Source organism: Penicillium hordei, assembly GCF_028827395.1.
Source record: "Penicillium hordei strain IBT 12815 chromosome Unknown utg000003l_segment0_segment0, whole genome shotgun sequence".
Classification (NCBI taxonomy): Eukaryota; Fungi; Ascomycota; class Eurotiomycetes; order Eurotiales; family Aspergillaceae; genus Penicillium; species Penicillium hordei.
Genome location: NW_026623144.1, coordinates 4923374 through 4936673, shown reverse-complemented (window position 1 = coordinate 4936673; position 13300 = coordinate 4923374). Strand labels below are relative to the sequence as shown.

At 47.8% G+C, this 13300-nt stretch overlaps 7 protein-coding genes across 7 annotated transcripts; 4 read left to right on the top strand and 3 right to left on the bottom strand.

Annotated features, from left to right (window-relative positions):
* Window positions 1-162: 162 nt before the first annotated feature.
* N7537_007081 (uncharacterized protein) lies at window positions 163-820 on the bottom strand (the record flags this gene model as incomplete). Its single annotated transcript, XM_056898138.1, has 2 exons — window positions 163-601; window positions 663-820. The coding sequence occupies 2 exons, from the start codon at window positions 818-820 to the stop codon at window positions 163-165; spliced, it is 597 nt and encodes a 198-aa protein (XP_056753923.1).
* A 769-nt stretch (window positions 821-1589) lies between these two features.
* N7537_007080 (uncharacterized protein) lies at window positions 1590-2555 on the top strand (the record flags this gene model as incomplete). Its single annotated transcript, XM_056898137.1, has 2 exons — window positions 1590-1819; window positions 1874-2555. 2 exons carry the CDS (start codon window positions 1590-1592, stop codon window positions 2553-2555), a joined length of 912 nt encoding a protein of 303 aa, XP_056753922.1.
* A 19-nt stretch (window positions 2556-2574) lies between these two features.
* Window positions 2575-2820, bottom strand: N7537_007079 (uncharacterized protein; the record flags this gene model as incomplete). Its single annotated transcript, XM_056898136.1, has 2 exons — window positions 2575-2672; window positions 2709-2820. 2 exons carry the CDS (start codon window positions 2818-2820, stop codon window positions 2575-2577), a joined length of 210 nt encoding a protein of 69 aa, XP_056753921.1.
* Window positions 2821-3120: 300 nt separating this feature from the next.
* Window positions 3121-4556, top strand: N7537_007078 (chitin deacetylase CDA6; the record flags this gene model as incomplete). Its single annotated transcript, XM_056898135.1, has 2 exons — window positions 3121-3331; window positions 3388-4556. The coding sequence occupies 2 exons, from the start codon at window positions 3121-3123 to the stop codon at window positions 4554-4556; spliced, it is 1380 nt and encodes a 459-aa protein (XP_056753920.1).
* A 568-nt stretch (window positions 4557-5124) lies between these two features.
* On the bottom strand, window positions 5125-7039 carry N7537_007077 (uncharacterized protein; the record flags this gene model as incomplete). The annotated part of the gene is made up of 2 exons (XM_056898134.1): window positions 5125-6644; window positions 6715-7039. The coding sequence occupies 2 exons, from the start codon at window positions 7037-7039 to the stop codon at window positions 5125-5127; spliced, it is 1845 nt and encodes a 614-aa protein (XP_056753919.1).
* A 1473-nt stretch (window positions 7040-8512) lies between these two features.
* N7537_007076 (uncharacterized protein) lies at window positions 8513-8953 on the top strand (the record flags this gene model as incomplete). Its single annotated transcript, XM_056898133.1, has 1 exon — window positions 8513-8953. One exon carries the CDS (start codon window positions 8513-8515, stop codon window positions 8951-8953), a length of 441 nt encoding a protein of 146 aa, XP_056753918.1.
* Window positions 8954-9692: 739 nt separating this feature from the next.
* N7537_007075 (zinc-binding alcohol dehydrogenase family protein) lies at window positions 9693-10718 on the top strand (the record flags this gene model as incomplete). The annotated part of the gene is made up of 1 exon (XM_056898132.1): window positions 9693-10718. The coding sequence occupies one exon, from the start codon at window positions 9693-9695 to the stop codon at window positions 10716-10718; it is 1026 nt and encodes a 341-aa protein (XP_056753917.1).
* Window positions 10719-13300: the final 2582 nt, after the last annotated feature.

The following is a 13300-nucleotide window of genomic DNA, read 5'->3' as shown; positions in this document are numbered from 1 at the left end:
CGTTAAAAATTGTTTAACATGTTAACATAACTGGTATCTCTTATCTCGCATCTAGTAGAGGTATAGGTACATAAGTATGGAGCAAGGACATCAAACATTGAAATGTTCAAATATCATCCATAGGGTTGGTTATGTGGCCGCTCAAGACATAGTAAGGAGTCTTTAGTTCTTGGAATCGCCATCATTGTTCTCACTCTTTCCAGCATCCTCCTTGGATTCATTCTTCTTGGGCTCTTCCTCCTTGGAGTCATCTTTCTTGTCGTCATCACTTTCCTTAGTAGTATCATCATCATTGGGCTTCTCGTCCTTGTCTTCCTCGGACTTTTTCTTCTCCTCTGGCTCTTCCTTTTTCTCCTCGGGCTCTTCCTTCTTATCAACCTTTTCCTCGCCCTTCTCCTCGGCGTCCGTCTTCTCCTCCTTTTCTGGCACCACCTCAGAGGAAGGTTCGGCGGGTCTCTCCTCGGAACCCTTCTCTACTTCGCCGTCTTCTTCCGCGTGTTCGTCCTTGTGTTCGTCCCCGTGAGCGTCGTGGTGTCCGTCCGAACCGGAAGGCCAGAGATAAAAGACCATTGGAACGGTCACAGCAGCAGAGGCCGCCAACCTACAATCAAAAGTAATTAGAAAACCAAGTCGAATTGCTCGGAAGCAAGAACTAAACTCACCAAGGTAAGTCGCTGGATGCAGGCCTATGTTCATAGCTGCCACTAGTAGACTTGAATCGGCGACTGAGGATCTGGGCAGACTGGCGGGCAATAGGAGCGGCACGGAAAGACTGAGCTGCAGTCGCAGCACGGAAGATTGAACGGCGCGCAAAGACCATTGTGTAGTAGCAAACCGGGTACGAATAGAGTACAAGGGTTAGAGAATATGGCAAGTGTGAAAGGTTAAGGGGAGTGAATTGGTCAAGTAGTACAGAGTAGATTACAAGAGCAAGTTAACTACGTACAGCTTCCCGGTTTTCGCAAGTAAACCCCGGGGTGTCGTAAGACCGCTTGTTAGTTGTTTCCGAATTGGTCTGTGCGTCGTGATGTAATGGACGTGGCTGGGTCAGGTATTTGGTACTTGAATAACACAATCAGCTTTGGTGGTTTGGAATGTAACTTGTACTCGTAAAAGACAATAGGGTACATCTTTTGATACCTCGGTATGGTATCGATGGAACCCGGACTAACAATCATGGAGGTTGGACCCGTTCGATGTCAGGTGGATCTCAACGATCCATCTGATTATCAGATCAAATTATTGGAGAACATACAAGTATTTAATATCACATTTGTATAATCTTGGAATGACTATGTAGGCATCATGTTCAAAGACTATTATTCCTAAGCATATAGTTTGTGCTAATATGAAATATATAACTTGATATTTTGAGAAGTTGTCGAGTAACTAGTTGTGATGTAATGCCTCAGGCCAATTGAACAATTTTGACACCTTAGGTGTCAACACCCCACGTTGCGGCGTTAATCAAAAGCTACCACCGCAAGCTCTCCCCGGTTGACTACATATACACAACTTCACTCGTCACCTTGAAAGGACTTCCCCTCAACCCAACCCCATTTCCCGATAACTCTCACAGCTGCATCAACATGGCTGACCGCCAGGTTACCCAGCAGACAATCTTCACTCTGCTATCGAAGCTTGATGACCCCGACGCCGACTTAAGATACATGTCCTTGAACGATCTATATGGGATCCTGACCAACCCAAACTCCTCATTCCTCTCTCACGATCGTGGCACATCAACAAATCTCGCAGAAGGTCTGCTTAAGGCCCTGGACGATCAACACGGCGACGTGCAGAACCAGGCCCTTAAATGGTTCGTCCTAAGCGCTATTCACCTCTAGTCCTGCTCATGTCTAACCCGAACCAGTCTCGGACCTCTCGCTGTTCGCTTGCCGTTCGAATCTCTTACACCTCTTCTCGAGCAGTTGGCCAGTCTGACTGCCTCCCAGACGATAGACACATCTGTCCCCAACACTGCTCTTCGCGTCATCGTCGATACCCTCCCTCGTCCCCAGTCAGGTCAGCCTGCATCTCAAAATGCGATTACGGCATACTCGGCAGTTTCAAAGGTTTTGGTCCCTCGTTTGACCGGGCCAACACCCTCGGGCACAGGGCGGCGGGGCTCAATGGTGAAGAGCATGATGGAGAAGGATCCATCGCGGGGCTTCAGCAGTGATGCCATCGATGTGCTCATCAAGGTCGTGACATGCTTTGGGCCTCTTCTCCAGGAGTCAGAGCTTGCTGCCCTCCAACTGTCCGTCATGGCCATCATCCAAAACGATACGGCTGGAACTGTTGTCACTAAGCGCGCTCTGGCAGCCATCTCGGCGCTTGTGCTCCACTTCTCCGACAGTCAGCTCAACGGATTTGTGTCCAATCTGACGAAAACATTGTCTTCCAACATTTCCATGGTGCAGCGTCGGCACTTGATTGCTGCAATTGGCGTCATTGCAAGAACTGCACCTGTGAAATTCGGCCCACATCTGGATACCCTTGCTCCCTTTGTCTTCTCAGCAGTCGGCGAGGATAAAATCACCCGGACAATCTGAGTTGCCATAATCACTTAGTCTACAACTGATAAATGTCTGGCCGACGCTGCACTGTAGCCCAGACCATTCCACGTGATGCTGGGGGCTGCTGCACGAGCTTGATGTGCTGCATCTGATCTGAATTGGCTATATGTGGTCACGTCATGATCATACTGATCGCACCCACTAGGTTGTGATTTGCTGAATTTGGAAAAATGTACTGGGCTCTTAGGCCAACCCCTCCGATGCCCAAGATGGCCATGGACTTCACGATACCCACGTTCATATTGAATACAAGCGCGTCAACATACACTTTTACACCTTTATGTAAAGGTTGAGAGCTCTTGCTAGGAGGTTTGCTCCTGCTTTCTGTGTTTTAAAGTAACCAAATGCCTTGAAGCTTCCTCACTCTTTCCTTTTCTGTCTTCCTTCCTCTTGTAGAAATTAGCTCATCCATTACCTTTCCCCGAGATCCTACTTTTCTCTTCTCTCTTCGTCTCCCACAATCACCTCGTGCTATCATCCCAACCCATTACTTCTTGCATGCCCAGTTAAACATAACTTAACCCTATATACCATTTTCAAGATGCGTATTCAGCCCATTTTGGTCGCCACTTTGGCAACGTGTGTATTTGCTAAAGTGCATGGCACCGCTCCTGTGCATACGGTCTTGATTGAACAATCTCCACCAGAAACCGAGTCTCATTTGAACACCCGTGATGCCCCCAACAATTTGGACTATCGCTGTGGCCCCAAGATCGGTAAATGTCCAGTCGGTACATGCTGCTCTGGCTCAGGTATGTGTCAAAACTCTGTTAGGTTGGGCAGCTTACTGATGACATTTCTGCGATAGGTTTCTGCGGCACATCCAAGGCACACTGTCGCTCTCCAGACTGCAAAATTGACTACGGTAAATGTGACGCTCACCGATCACCTGATGGACCCCCAACCAAAGAAATCCCCCGTCCTCATATTGGTCAAGTTCCGTACGGTCCTCGCGAGATTCGTTCATGCGGTATCCCCGGGACTGTTGCATTGACCTTTGACGATGGCCCGACACGCTACACTGGCGACCTGCTCGATCTGCTTGACAAGTACGATGCAAAGGCGACATTCTTCATCACTGGGATCAATAACGGGAAGGGTCCTATCGATGACCTCTCCTTGCCATGGGCTTCATTGATCGAACGCATGCACTCGAGTGGCCACCAAATCGCCAGTCATACGTGGTCGCATGAGGACCTCAGCACTATCACTCCTACACAACGCAATGAGCAGATTGAAAAGAATGAAGCTGCACTGCGCAATATCCTTGGACAATTCCCCACTTACATGCGGCCGCCATATTCCAGCTGTAACCCTGACACAGAGTGCGGAAATGACCTGGGCCAGCTTGGGTACCACATCATTTTGTATGACATTGACACCGACGACTACAAGAACGACAGTCCGGATTTGATCCAGCGGTCTAAGGATATCTTTGATCACCAGCTCTTGTACAGCGACCCGCGTATCAAGTCTTGGCTTGTCATTGCCCATGATGCTCATGAACAGACTGTCCATAACCTCACGGAGCATATGCTCAAGAGCATCAAAAGACAGGGTTATCGCGCCATTACCGTTGGTGACTGTCTCCGAGATCCCAGGCCGCTTTGGTACCGCAAGGATAGCCGGATGCCCACCCACAAGAAGAAGCCCAAGAAAACTGCTTCATCGGCAGATCCCAACAAGGCGATCTCTTGGGACGGCTCCTGTGGTTCCAATTACACTTGCCTTGGGTCTACCTATGGCTTTTGCTGTGGCAGTACTAACTCTTGCGGCAACACCACCAGTCATTGTGGAAACGGCTGTCAGAAAGATGCCGGATATTGCTCCATTGAGGCTCCCTACAACGGGGATGCCTGGGACCCAAAGGTTGAAAGCAAGAGCCACAAGTCCGAAGCTGATTCTGATTTCCGAACTATTGGCACCGCGGCTGCCACATCGTTGTTCCTTGCTTTGATCGTTGCGATGTGGATGTGATACATCATCTTGATCTTTGGATTGGATTGCCATGATTGTTTGGCCAAGTTTACACCGTCGATATTATAGTTATGCTTCTATGTTGTGGCTTTATTGTAGCCGCTCCATTCGTTTGAACTTATTGACAGACACAGCAGGGTTAGTTAGCTCATGGAATAGGAATCATCAACAAGTAGCAATACAAAAGTTTGTCTTCCTTTGACTAATGATTGGAGGCTCTCACCATGCAAGCTCCATTCTGATCCTCAAATAAATGATAAATGTAATCATTTCGATGTTGAGACTAATAACAGCTCACACCTGAGCAGGATGCTATGAAGTAACCTAACCTTTCTTCCACCCCATATAAATGAGCAAGTATAGACATGCAACCATGTGAGATATGCAGATATCAATACCAACGGAAGCAAACAAGAAAAAGAAAGAAGAAAAAAAACAATAAAGCAGCACGCCGAGAGCATTCTCTCGAGGGGTATAATGATAGCAGAATAATAGCAGCAGCAGAGAAACACAACAATTAACACGAAATAAAGATCTCGATCAAAATGAAGAAAGCAGAAACTTCTCCCTATTTCCGTACCATCTTAAGCAACGGCGCAATCCTCGCCTTCTTGCTCAACCCCACGCGATAAGGCACCCCACTCCGCGCCGAGATGGGACTATGCTTATCCGGGCCCTTGCCTGCATTCTGTGGTGTATTAACAGATGCAGCATCAGGCTTCGAAGGAGTCTGAGGTTGAGGGCTATCAATTGTAGGCTCAGGGAGAGGATCAGGAGCAGGAAGTGGATGGGGGTTCTGGTCCTTGCTTTGGATAGCAGCTGTATCGTTGTTACTGGTGTTAGCTTCCAGTATGGATTTGGGACTATTATCGACAACGACGGCCAACTTCGACTCAGGAGTCTGGGCTCCCGAGGCCGTATTGTTTGGTTCGGGTGTATCTGCGGACTCTGATGGTGCTTCCGCTTGCTCGGTTGTCTGCTTTCGCTTGCGGCCACGTTTCTTGGGAGCTGCTTTTTCGGCGTTCAGGGTCTTCTCTTCAACTGCGGGAATCGGTGCCTGGGGGGTGACAGTCGGGTTTGTGTCCAGAACATTGGAGTCTAGATCCTGTCTTGGGGGCTCGGGAATTTCTGTCTGTGGAGTGGCGCTCCCGGTTGAGGGCTCCACGCTGAGAGGCTTCGTATCCACCCATATCACGTCGTCATCGGCATCAGGCCCGGGGGCGGGTGTCGTCTTGCCTTTTTTGGCTTTCTTCTTTTTCGGCTCCTTGGGTCCTGATTTTGCAGGCTTGGGGGCTGCTTCTAGATTATTCTCGTCAGTCTCTTCGGAGATGCCACTCAAGGCCGTGGTGTTATCTTCCGTGATCGCTTCGCTATCGGAGGGGTCAATCGCACCATTTGCGCCAGGGTGTTTGAACTCGTAGTCCCGAGAGTTGGCTAGCTCATCATCTTCGTCGTTATCTGGCACAAGTTGTTTCTTGGGCCTTCCTCGCCTTTTCTTTACACTGAGCGTTTCGACGTCTGGCACAGTTGGTATGACAGCTGGCAGAGAAAGCTCGTCGTGCGTGCTTGACTGGGATTGCTGCGGGGAAATGAGACTGGTTCCGGCGGTAGTAGTCTTTGCTTCGCTAAATCGCATGGATGTGATGGAGGAGAGAGGCTCAGTGTCATGGGGAGAATTGGGACACGTCTGCTGAGATTTGGGCTGTGAGGCTTCCTGAGGTGGGTTTGGGTGTTGATCTTTTTGTTCCATGGAGGGCTCGGTAGTTTGGTGAGGGACAATTTTCGGAGGCAAGGCCATTGAGTTAGTGGTGTCGGGAGGAGTCAAATCATAGATACCCTGTCTGGGGGGCAATGAAGTCTGATTTGCATCGGCGTGGGTGCCAATGGGTGCTGGATTATATGCGAAGCTGTCACTCTCCGGTTGGTCCATATGATACGGGTGGTAGCTTGGTATGGTAGGAAACGGCACGGACTGAAATGGTTCTGTCGAGTACAGCGCAGCCGTAGAAGGGAGCGGCAGGCTTGCACTTGAAGGATCGTCGTCCAGAAGTCTTCTCTGCGCGAGTCCGATCTCCGTGATCATAGCGCCTATATCATATTCGGTATCAGCATATAGATTACGTCTTTATGTGCTTCAAATTATGCTATCACATCGTACCAACCGATCCACTTCCGCCCTCACTAGTTGAGGGGATCCATCTGTGCTCCCGCCGCTGCTGCGACGACGATAGCATTGAATGGCCCTTTTCTTGCGATTGGAGAAACTCGTCAAAATTGACGTTCAGTTGTGGAAACATGCTTTCATCAGGAGCAGGGCCATGTTCACACCCTGCATTGTGGGTTGTCTGTTCGGCGGGGTGATGTTGATATTCCTGCTGCAATGCGATCTCGGAGGAGTGGGGAGGGTTGATAGAGGTGGGGAGTCCATCCCCCTCGAAGGGTTCATCCTCATCAGAATCCTGAATGACACGATCCAAACTCATTGGGATTGGGTTGCCAGGGTTATCAGAGCTAGTGGCTTTGATCTTTGGGCGAAAAGAAAGTTGTCTAACGCGTCCCTGACACGACAACACGTGATGATAAGGATGGATAACAAACTCCGCTTTTTCTACAATCTGTGCAGACATCGATGACTAACTGTAATATGCACTGGTATGCTTGGTACCATGTGTCACATGAATGCAATTGGGGCTCATAACTAGTTGGTTTCCCAACTAGACTGAAGTACGGATCTGTACTCAGCCTAATAGGTGGTAGTTTAGAATCCAACCTCGGCGAGAGATCGGGGTAAATGAATCATCCATCCATCGATCCAACCCTGTAAGTCCGCCGTTGTACAATTCTTCAGAACAGAGGCGGAAACACTCAGCCACTTAAAGAAAAAGATCGACCCAGAGAACGTGTTCAATGGCTTGCCTGGACTATCTTGCGGACTAAATTGAATTGATGGGGTCATGAATACTGGAACAGACTGCATATATCCTCCACCTTTCAGGGACTAGTGGGTATGAAGGTAGGGATCTTGAACCAAAACAATACAAGAGCCCCGTTAGAGTCTTTGCTATATAAAGTGTGGGTCCGGCGGCACGGTGATCCACTGAACTTGCCGTTTTGGGCCATAACGCGAGAGACTGTGACTAACGTTCAGTTGACGGACTCAAAGGGAAATTTTACTTCCCTTTCTAGTCAATTCCCAGCGAATTATTGCGAGTAAACTTTGGGGCTTCTCTCTTGAAAGTTATTACGAATTTAGGTACCGGTAATGGCCCTTTTTTCTCCTACGTAACGGAGGGTAAAATATATACTACACAGGATTTTACTGAATTCGGCTCCACATCTACTTATATATACGGGGACAATGTGAGATGAGGTGTGTTGACTTTCTGTATGTCAGCGCTCCATTGGTATTGAACGGATTTCAAACCTCTCTCCCGTCCTCCAGCACTTTTCTTTCGAAAATTTGTTCCTGCCATCATGAGAATTGCTCTACTCGGAGCTGGCGAGGTCGGAGTTCAACTGGCTACGGAATTTTGCAAATCAGAAGACGAAATAGTTGTTGTCACCCGAGCTCCGAAAGTAGCCCTTGAAACCCTCAGGGCAGAGATCCGGTTCACCGATTACTCTCTCGAAGATCTGAAGAAAACGCTGGACGATTGTGATGCTGTTGTGTCTACAATCAATGCCCAAACGAGTTCTAAGTTTCTGTGCACTCCAATATTCTGGAAGCATGTATCCAATCGCGTCGATGCAAGCACTTTATTCCTTCTGAATGGAATATCAACATCGAGGACTTCCCTGATCAACCCATGTTCAGTGCTGCCACGCACCAGATAGTTCGCAACAAGTTACGATCGCAACGAGAGGTCAAGTGGACGATGATCTGCCACGGTTGGTTTATGGAGTACGTCTTGCCCGGTGATAAGAACCCTCTACGTGAGATCGGCTGAGCATGGGCGATGAACCATGGTAACAAGGTTTTCGACATTTACGGCGACGGCCTACAAAAGGTCACTTTGACATCTCTGGGGGATGCAGCACGTGCGGTTTTGGCTTTGTTGAAAAACAGCATTAAGACTGGTGCCGATCTGCCCCCGGTTACGCATCTTGCTGGGCAGACACTTACCTACAAGGCCCTCTTCGAAGTGATTTGTAGACATCATCCGGTCTGGAAATCGTACACGGTTTCTATTTCCGAAGTTCTTGATTCAATTCACGAAGGACTCAATTCAAACGATACCAGTGTAGCAATCCATCAGATGAGGATCCTGGGCTTCACAAATGCGAACCATAACCCTGATGAAAAGGTGCTGCGTTGGGGAACTGGAGTTCTTGAAGGGTTGTACCCCATCAGTGTCGATGAACTTTTGGCCCAAGCTGAGGCTGGTTCAAATAAATGAAGTACTTCCAACATTTGAAGATTCTGGACATACAAATTAGCTAGACCCCCAGCTGAAAAAAATTCTTGAGACATCGTCACTGTTGATTGATAGATCCTATTTGATATCTGTAGTAAACCATGGCCCAGATTTATAGATGGCACTCGGGCAAGGGCGGGTCACATTTGAAGAGCTTCTTGTTGCATGCCGTGCATGGCACTGGAGCCACAGTGGAGAAGCGTGGACGGTGATTACCAATTTTCGGCATCCGACAAGAAGCGACCGAGTACTTATCAAAGACTAAGTCTAAAACATTCATAAAAGGTAGGTACAGATGACGGAATGACGGAAGAAACATGGCCGACATGCCGACTGATCTCGTATCGTAAGGCTTACAGATTCTGGCAGATGGCCAGCGAACCCTGGCTAGATAATGCCAAGACTCCGAACAACCAGTCAGGGATCTAGATTAACAGCATCTATATTCGTCCTTCATTATCACCACACATCTTACAGCCATAGTATTCTCGGTGAGTAGACTTCCGAGAAAATGACCTCTATTAAGTGCCACTCTGCTTATAAAGCTTACCTTCTAGCGCATTACTACAATCGTTGTCTGTATCACGTCAGGTAGAAAGCAGAGTATTTATTAGTCGCATAGTCGTCGCCCATCTCGACATGTATCTTAGACCACCTGCACTTGACCATCAGTAACATAATATCTCTAAGCCACAAAATCGCGTCTCCAAAGTCCTACATCATGTCTCATTTAGCAGCCGTCGTTTCCGCACCCAAGGCTCCCCTAGAGGTCCAGGAGATCGAAACACCTCAACCTGGGCCCGGTGAGCTCCTTATCAAAAACGAGCTCATTGCACTCCTGCCAATTGACGCGAAGATAGCGAGATTCGCAATGCTTCCTATCAAGTACCCAGCTGTTCTCGGCAATTCATTTGCCGGCACCGTCATTGGAGTTGGCGCCGATGTTACCGGCTTTGAAATTGGCGACAAGGTTGCCGCGGTCAAGGCGGCCGGGACTACCGGGAACAAATACAGCGCCTTCCAGAGATACGCGGTCAGTCGCGCGCTTACGGCTACCAAACTACCGAGCGATGCCGCCCTCGACACTGCAGTCCGCCTGGTGGGTAACTTGGCCACCGTTGTTGCTCTGCTCAATGCGAGTTTGGAGCTGGTAAGACCCAGTTCCGGCATTTCAGCACAACTCCAAGGCAAGAAAATCTTGATATACGGAGGGACTTCCAGCGTAGGTAGTCTGTCGGTCCAGTACCTCACGCAAGCTGGGTATGACGTCGTCACAACTACCTCCCCCCGACATGAGGCTTTTGTATCCCGTCTCGGCGCCTCTCAAGTCGTCGACCACACCCAGCCCTTCGAGACGACTATCAACGAGCTCGTTGAGGCAGGCCCTTACGATATTGTTGTCGATTCCATCTCGAATTCGGAGACCATCAAGATCACGGGAGAAGTTCTTGCAGCGCAAGGAGGAGGAAAGATTTATGCACTGCAGCCCGCGTTTGCCCCTGAGGCCCTGCCTGCTGGTGTGACCCGTAAATTTGAGAGTTGGCCGCTGCTGCTGGGCAAAGAAGAGCACGCAGAGTTACTCGAGTGGACCTTCGGCACATACTTTCCGCAGGCTCTTGCCCATGAGAGTCTGATCCCTGTCTCCGCGAGAAAGATCCCTGGCGGACTTGCCGGATTGGACCACGCATTGAACGTGCTGATCAAGGGAGTCAGCAGCGAGAAATTGATTGTGGACCCTTGGGAATAGAGATATGAGATGTATGGTACAACTACGAGGTTTCTATTTCTCTATAGCTAGGAAGTTAGTCTATACTATGAGTGAGGAATAAGGATGTATCTAGTATCCATTGCTTTTTTAGGGAAATAGGTCCTAGTATATCTTCGGCGGCTATAGTATCCAGAAGGTAATAAGTCATAACTAAGGTTCATTGTCTTGTATACTCTCAGACTCAGTCTATAGTTAAGTAAACCGAGAAGGCAGAGAAAAACGTCTTGCTGTCATTAGATACCGCTCTTGGTGTTTAACCTGGTTGATCTTTATGGAAAATACCAGCTATTATGGATTGCCTGCACAAATTCCAAACACGAGCTGTGTACAGTAACAGCTGTATAAATGATGATATAGGAGTTTCTATATTACAGAACTTTCCCTGATACAGTCTAGTCAATCTTGGTCTCGGGGGCCAAGAGACAATTAGAGTGTAGGCGGCTAAGCCCATCCGTCTTTGCATTTAGCTTTGTAAGGCGCGACTAATTGGACTGATCGCAGCATAGTAACATTAGTGCAAAAGTTTGTTTGGAGTCGAACCCCATCTGTGGCTCGGTTGTTGATTCAGCTTAGTGAAACGTCTACCCTGACCAATAATTATCAATCCATGACTGAACCTTTTCGACAAGTGAGCATGCGTGACGTATCCCAGAACACAGTACGAAATGTGGCATTTTGGGAGGAAATATCTGAGCAGAAAGTTTATTGTCGTCACGACCTCACGTACTCAGAGCGGAATTAGTCTCATTCGACAGGTGGAGGTAATTATTTAATTATTCTATAACTTTTCAGAGAGTACAGCCGTTCAAGGTCAGAATATATAACTTTAAATAACTGCCCCCTTCAACTTTCTGAGATCTTAAAAATAAGCTAGACATATTAAAAAGAATATAAAGTTGTGAAAAGGCCCCACAAGAAGTTGTATAATATATTGCATTCAATATAGTGCTTAGGGTTTGCTCTCTTATTTGCGACACTCACTTAACTACTGAACAGGTTAGTTGGTTAACCAAGGTAAATTCCGCTTAATAAGTGGCATCGGAATTCAGAATAGCGAGCTCCGGATACCAGATAGCGATGACCATTTCTTATTGCGGAGATGCTTCGCAGATTTGATTTCTAAGGCACTATGGTCATGTCTGAGCTATAAAGCCAATACCCTACGCACCCTCTCTCATTCATTCCTTCCATCCACTGTCCTGTTCTTTTATCCTGCATTTGATATGTTCAAAACGATACTTGTCACTGGTGCGACTGGGACGCAGGGAGGCGCAGTAATCAGGGCGATTGCTGCGCTTCCTAGACCCCAATTCACCATACTCGCTTTGACCCGAGACATTAATTCCCAAAGCTCAAAGAATCTGGTCAAGAAGTACCCCTCGGTTAAATTGGTTACCGGAGACCTCAATACACCTGATGACATATTTAAGTCGATTGACTCTCCAGTGTGGGGTGTTTTCAGCGTTCAGACTCCATTCGGCAAGGCCGCAAGCATGGAATTGGAGGTGACACAGGGGAACGCTCTGCGATCATTTGGTCGAACAACACGATCCGGTGGCTTTCTTTTATAGATTGATTACAGATATAGTAACAGCATCCTACATCAGGAGGGTTCTAGTATCGAAAGGCTGGTCCACATAGAGCGCTCAATAGAAGACCAAAGAGCAGAAGGCCGAATTGTGAGGGCCCTGTCTAGATGTTGACCCGACTCAGGTTGAATTCAATCTCGACCGGTGAATCCACAATACTGTATTGAGCTTGGTATCTTCGCGAACTGGCTTTAAAGGGAAAGTTCCAGATGTGGGCCTAATGGGCAGCTAATTTATACAAAGGTAACACGACAGCGCGTGACGTTTCTGGGCAACCGTTGACAGAAAATCGAGATGCGTGTGGTCCAGTCCCACGTAGAAAGTTAAAATAATTAAGTTTAATAGTACGTGCTTTTCCTAGCCTTTAATGGCGTTTACCATCCCTCCTAGGGAAAACCCCTGTTTCCTAGTTTGGCCAGATCGCGAACCTGCTAGCCTTCGGAGGTCGAGAAGACCCATCTGACCCACCATCTTCGACCACAGGGTAACGAAGAACTTTTGCAGCATAAGGGACAATACCCCGAGAACTGACCGAGATTAAATGATAAAGTCAGCTTTATTTTCTCTTGCATCTTGGAAATATACGCTAGCAAGGCCTCTTTCGATGGGACCGTCAATTCTCTCCTTCGCCTGTCCGAGGAAGACAAGAAACCCCCACGGGTTACACGAAGAAGGTGCAAAATTTACAAAGTCCCTTTTTGTAACAATGGCGTTGCTGGCATATACCTCTCTCAGATTATACCGCTGGAGATCAGAAGGCTATGGAACTGCCGACTGAGTTTGAGAAATGGGAATGCTCAAGTTTGGAAAAGACGATCAAAGGTAAAATAGAAATACACAACTCTACAGGCAGCAATTCAAACACATTTAACCGTCTCTCACTCGCCGTCTTTTTTCGATTTTTTTTTTTTTTTTTTTTTTGCCCTGATTAATAATTTCAGAAACAGGAAGCTGGGGATACGTCATTGACAA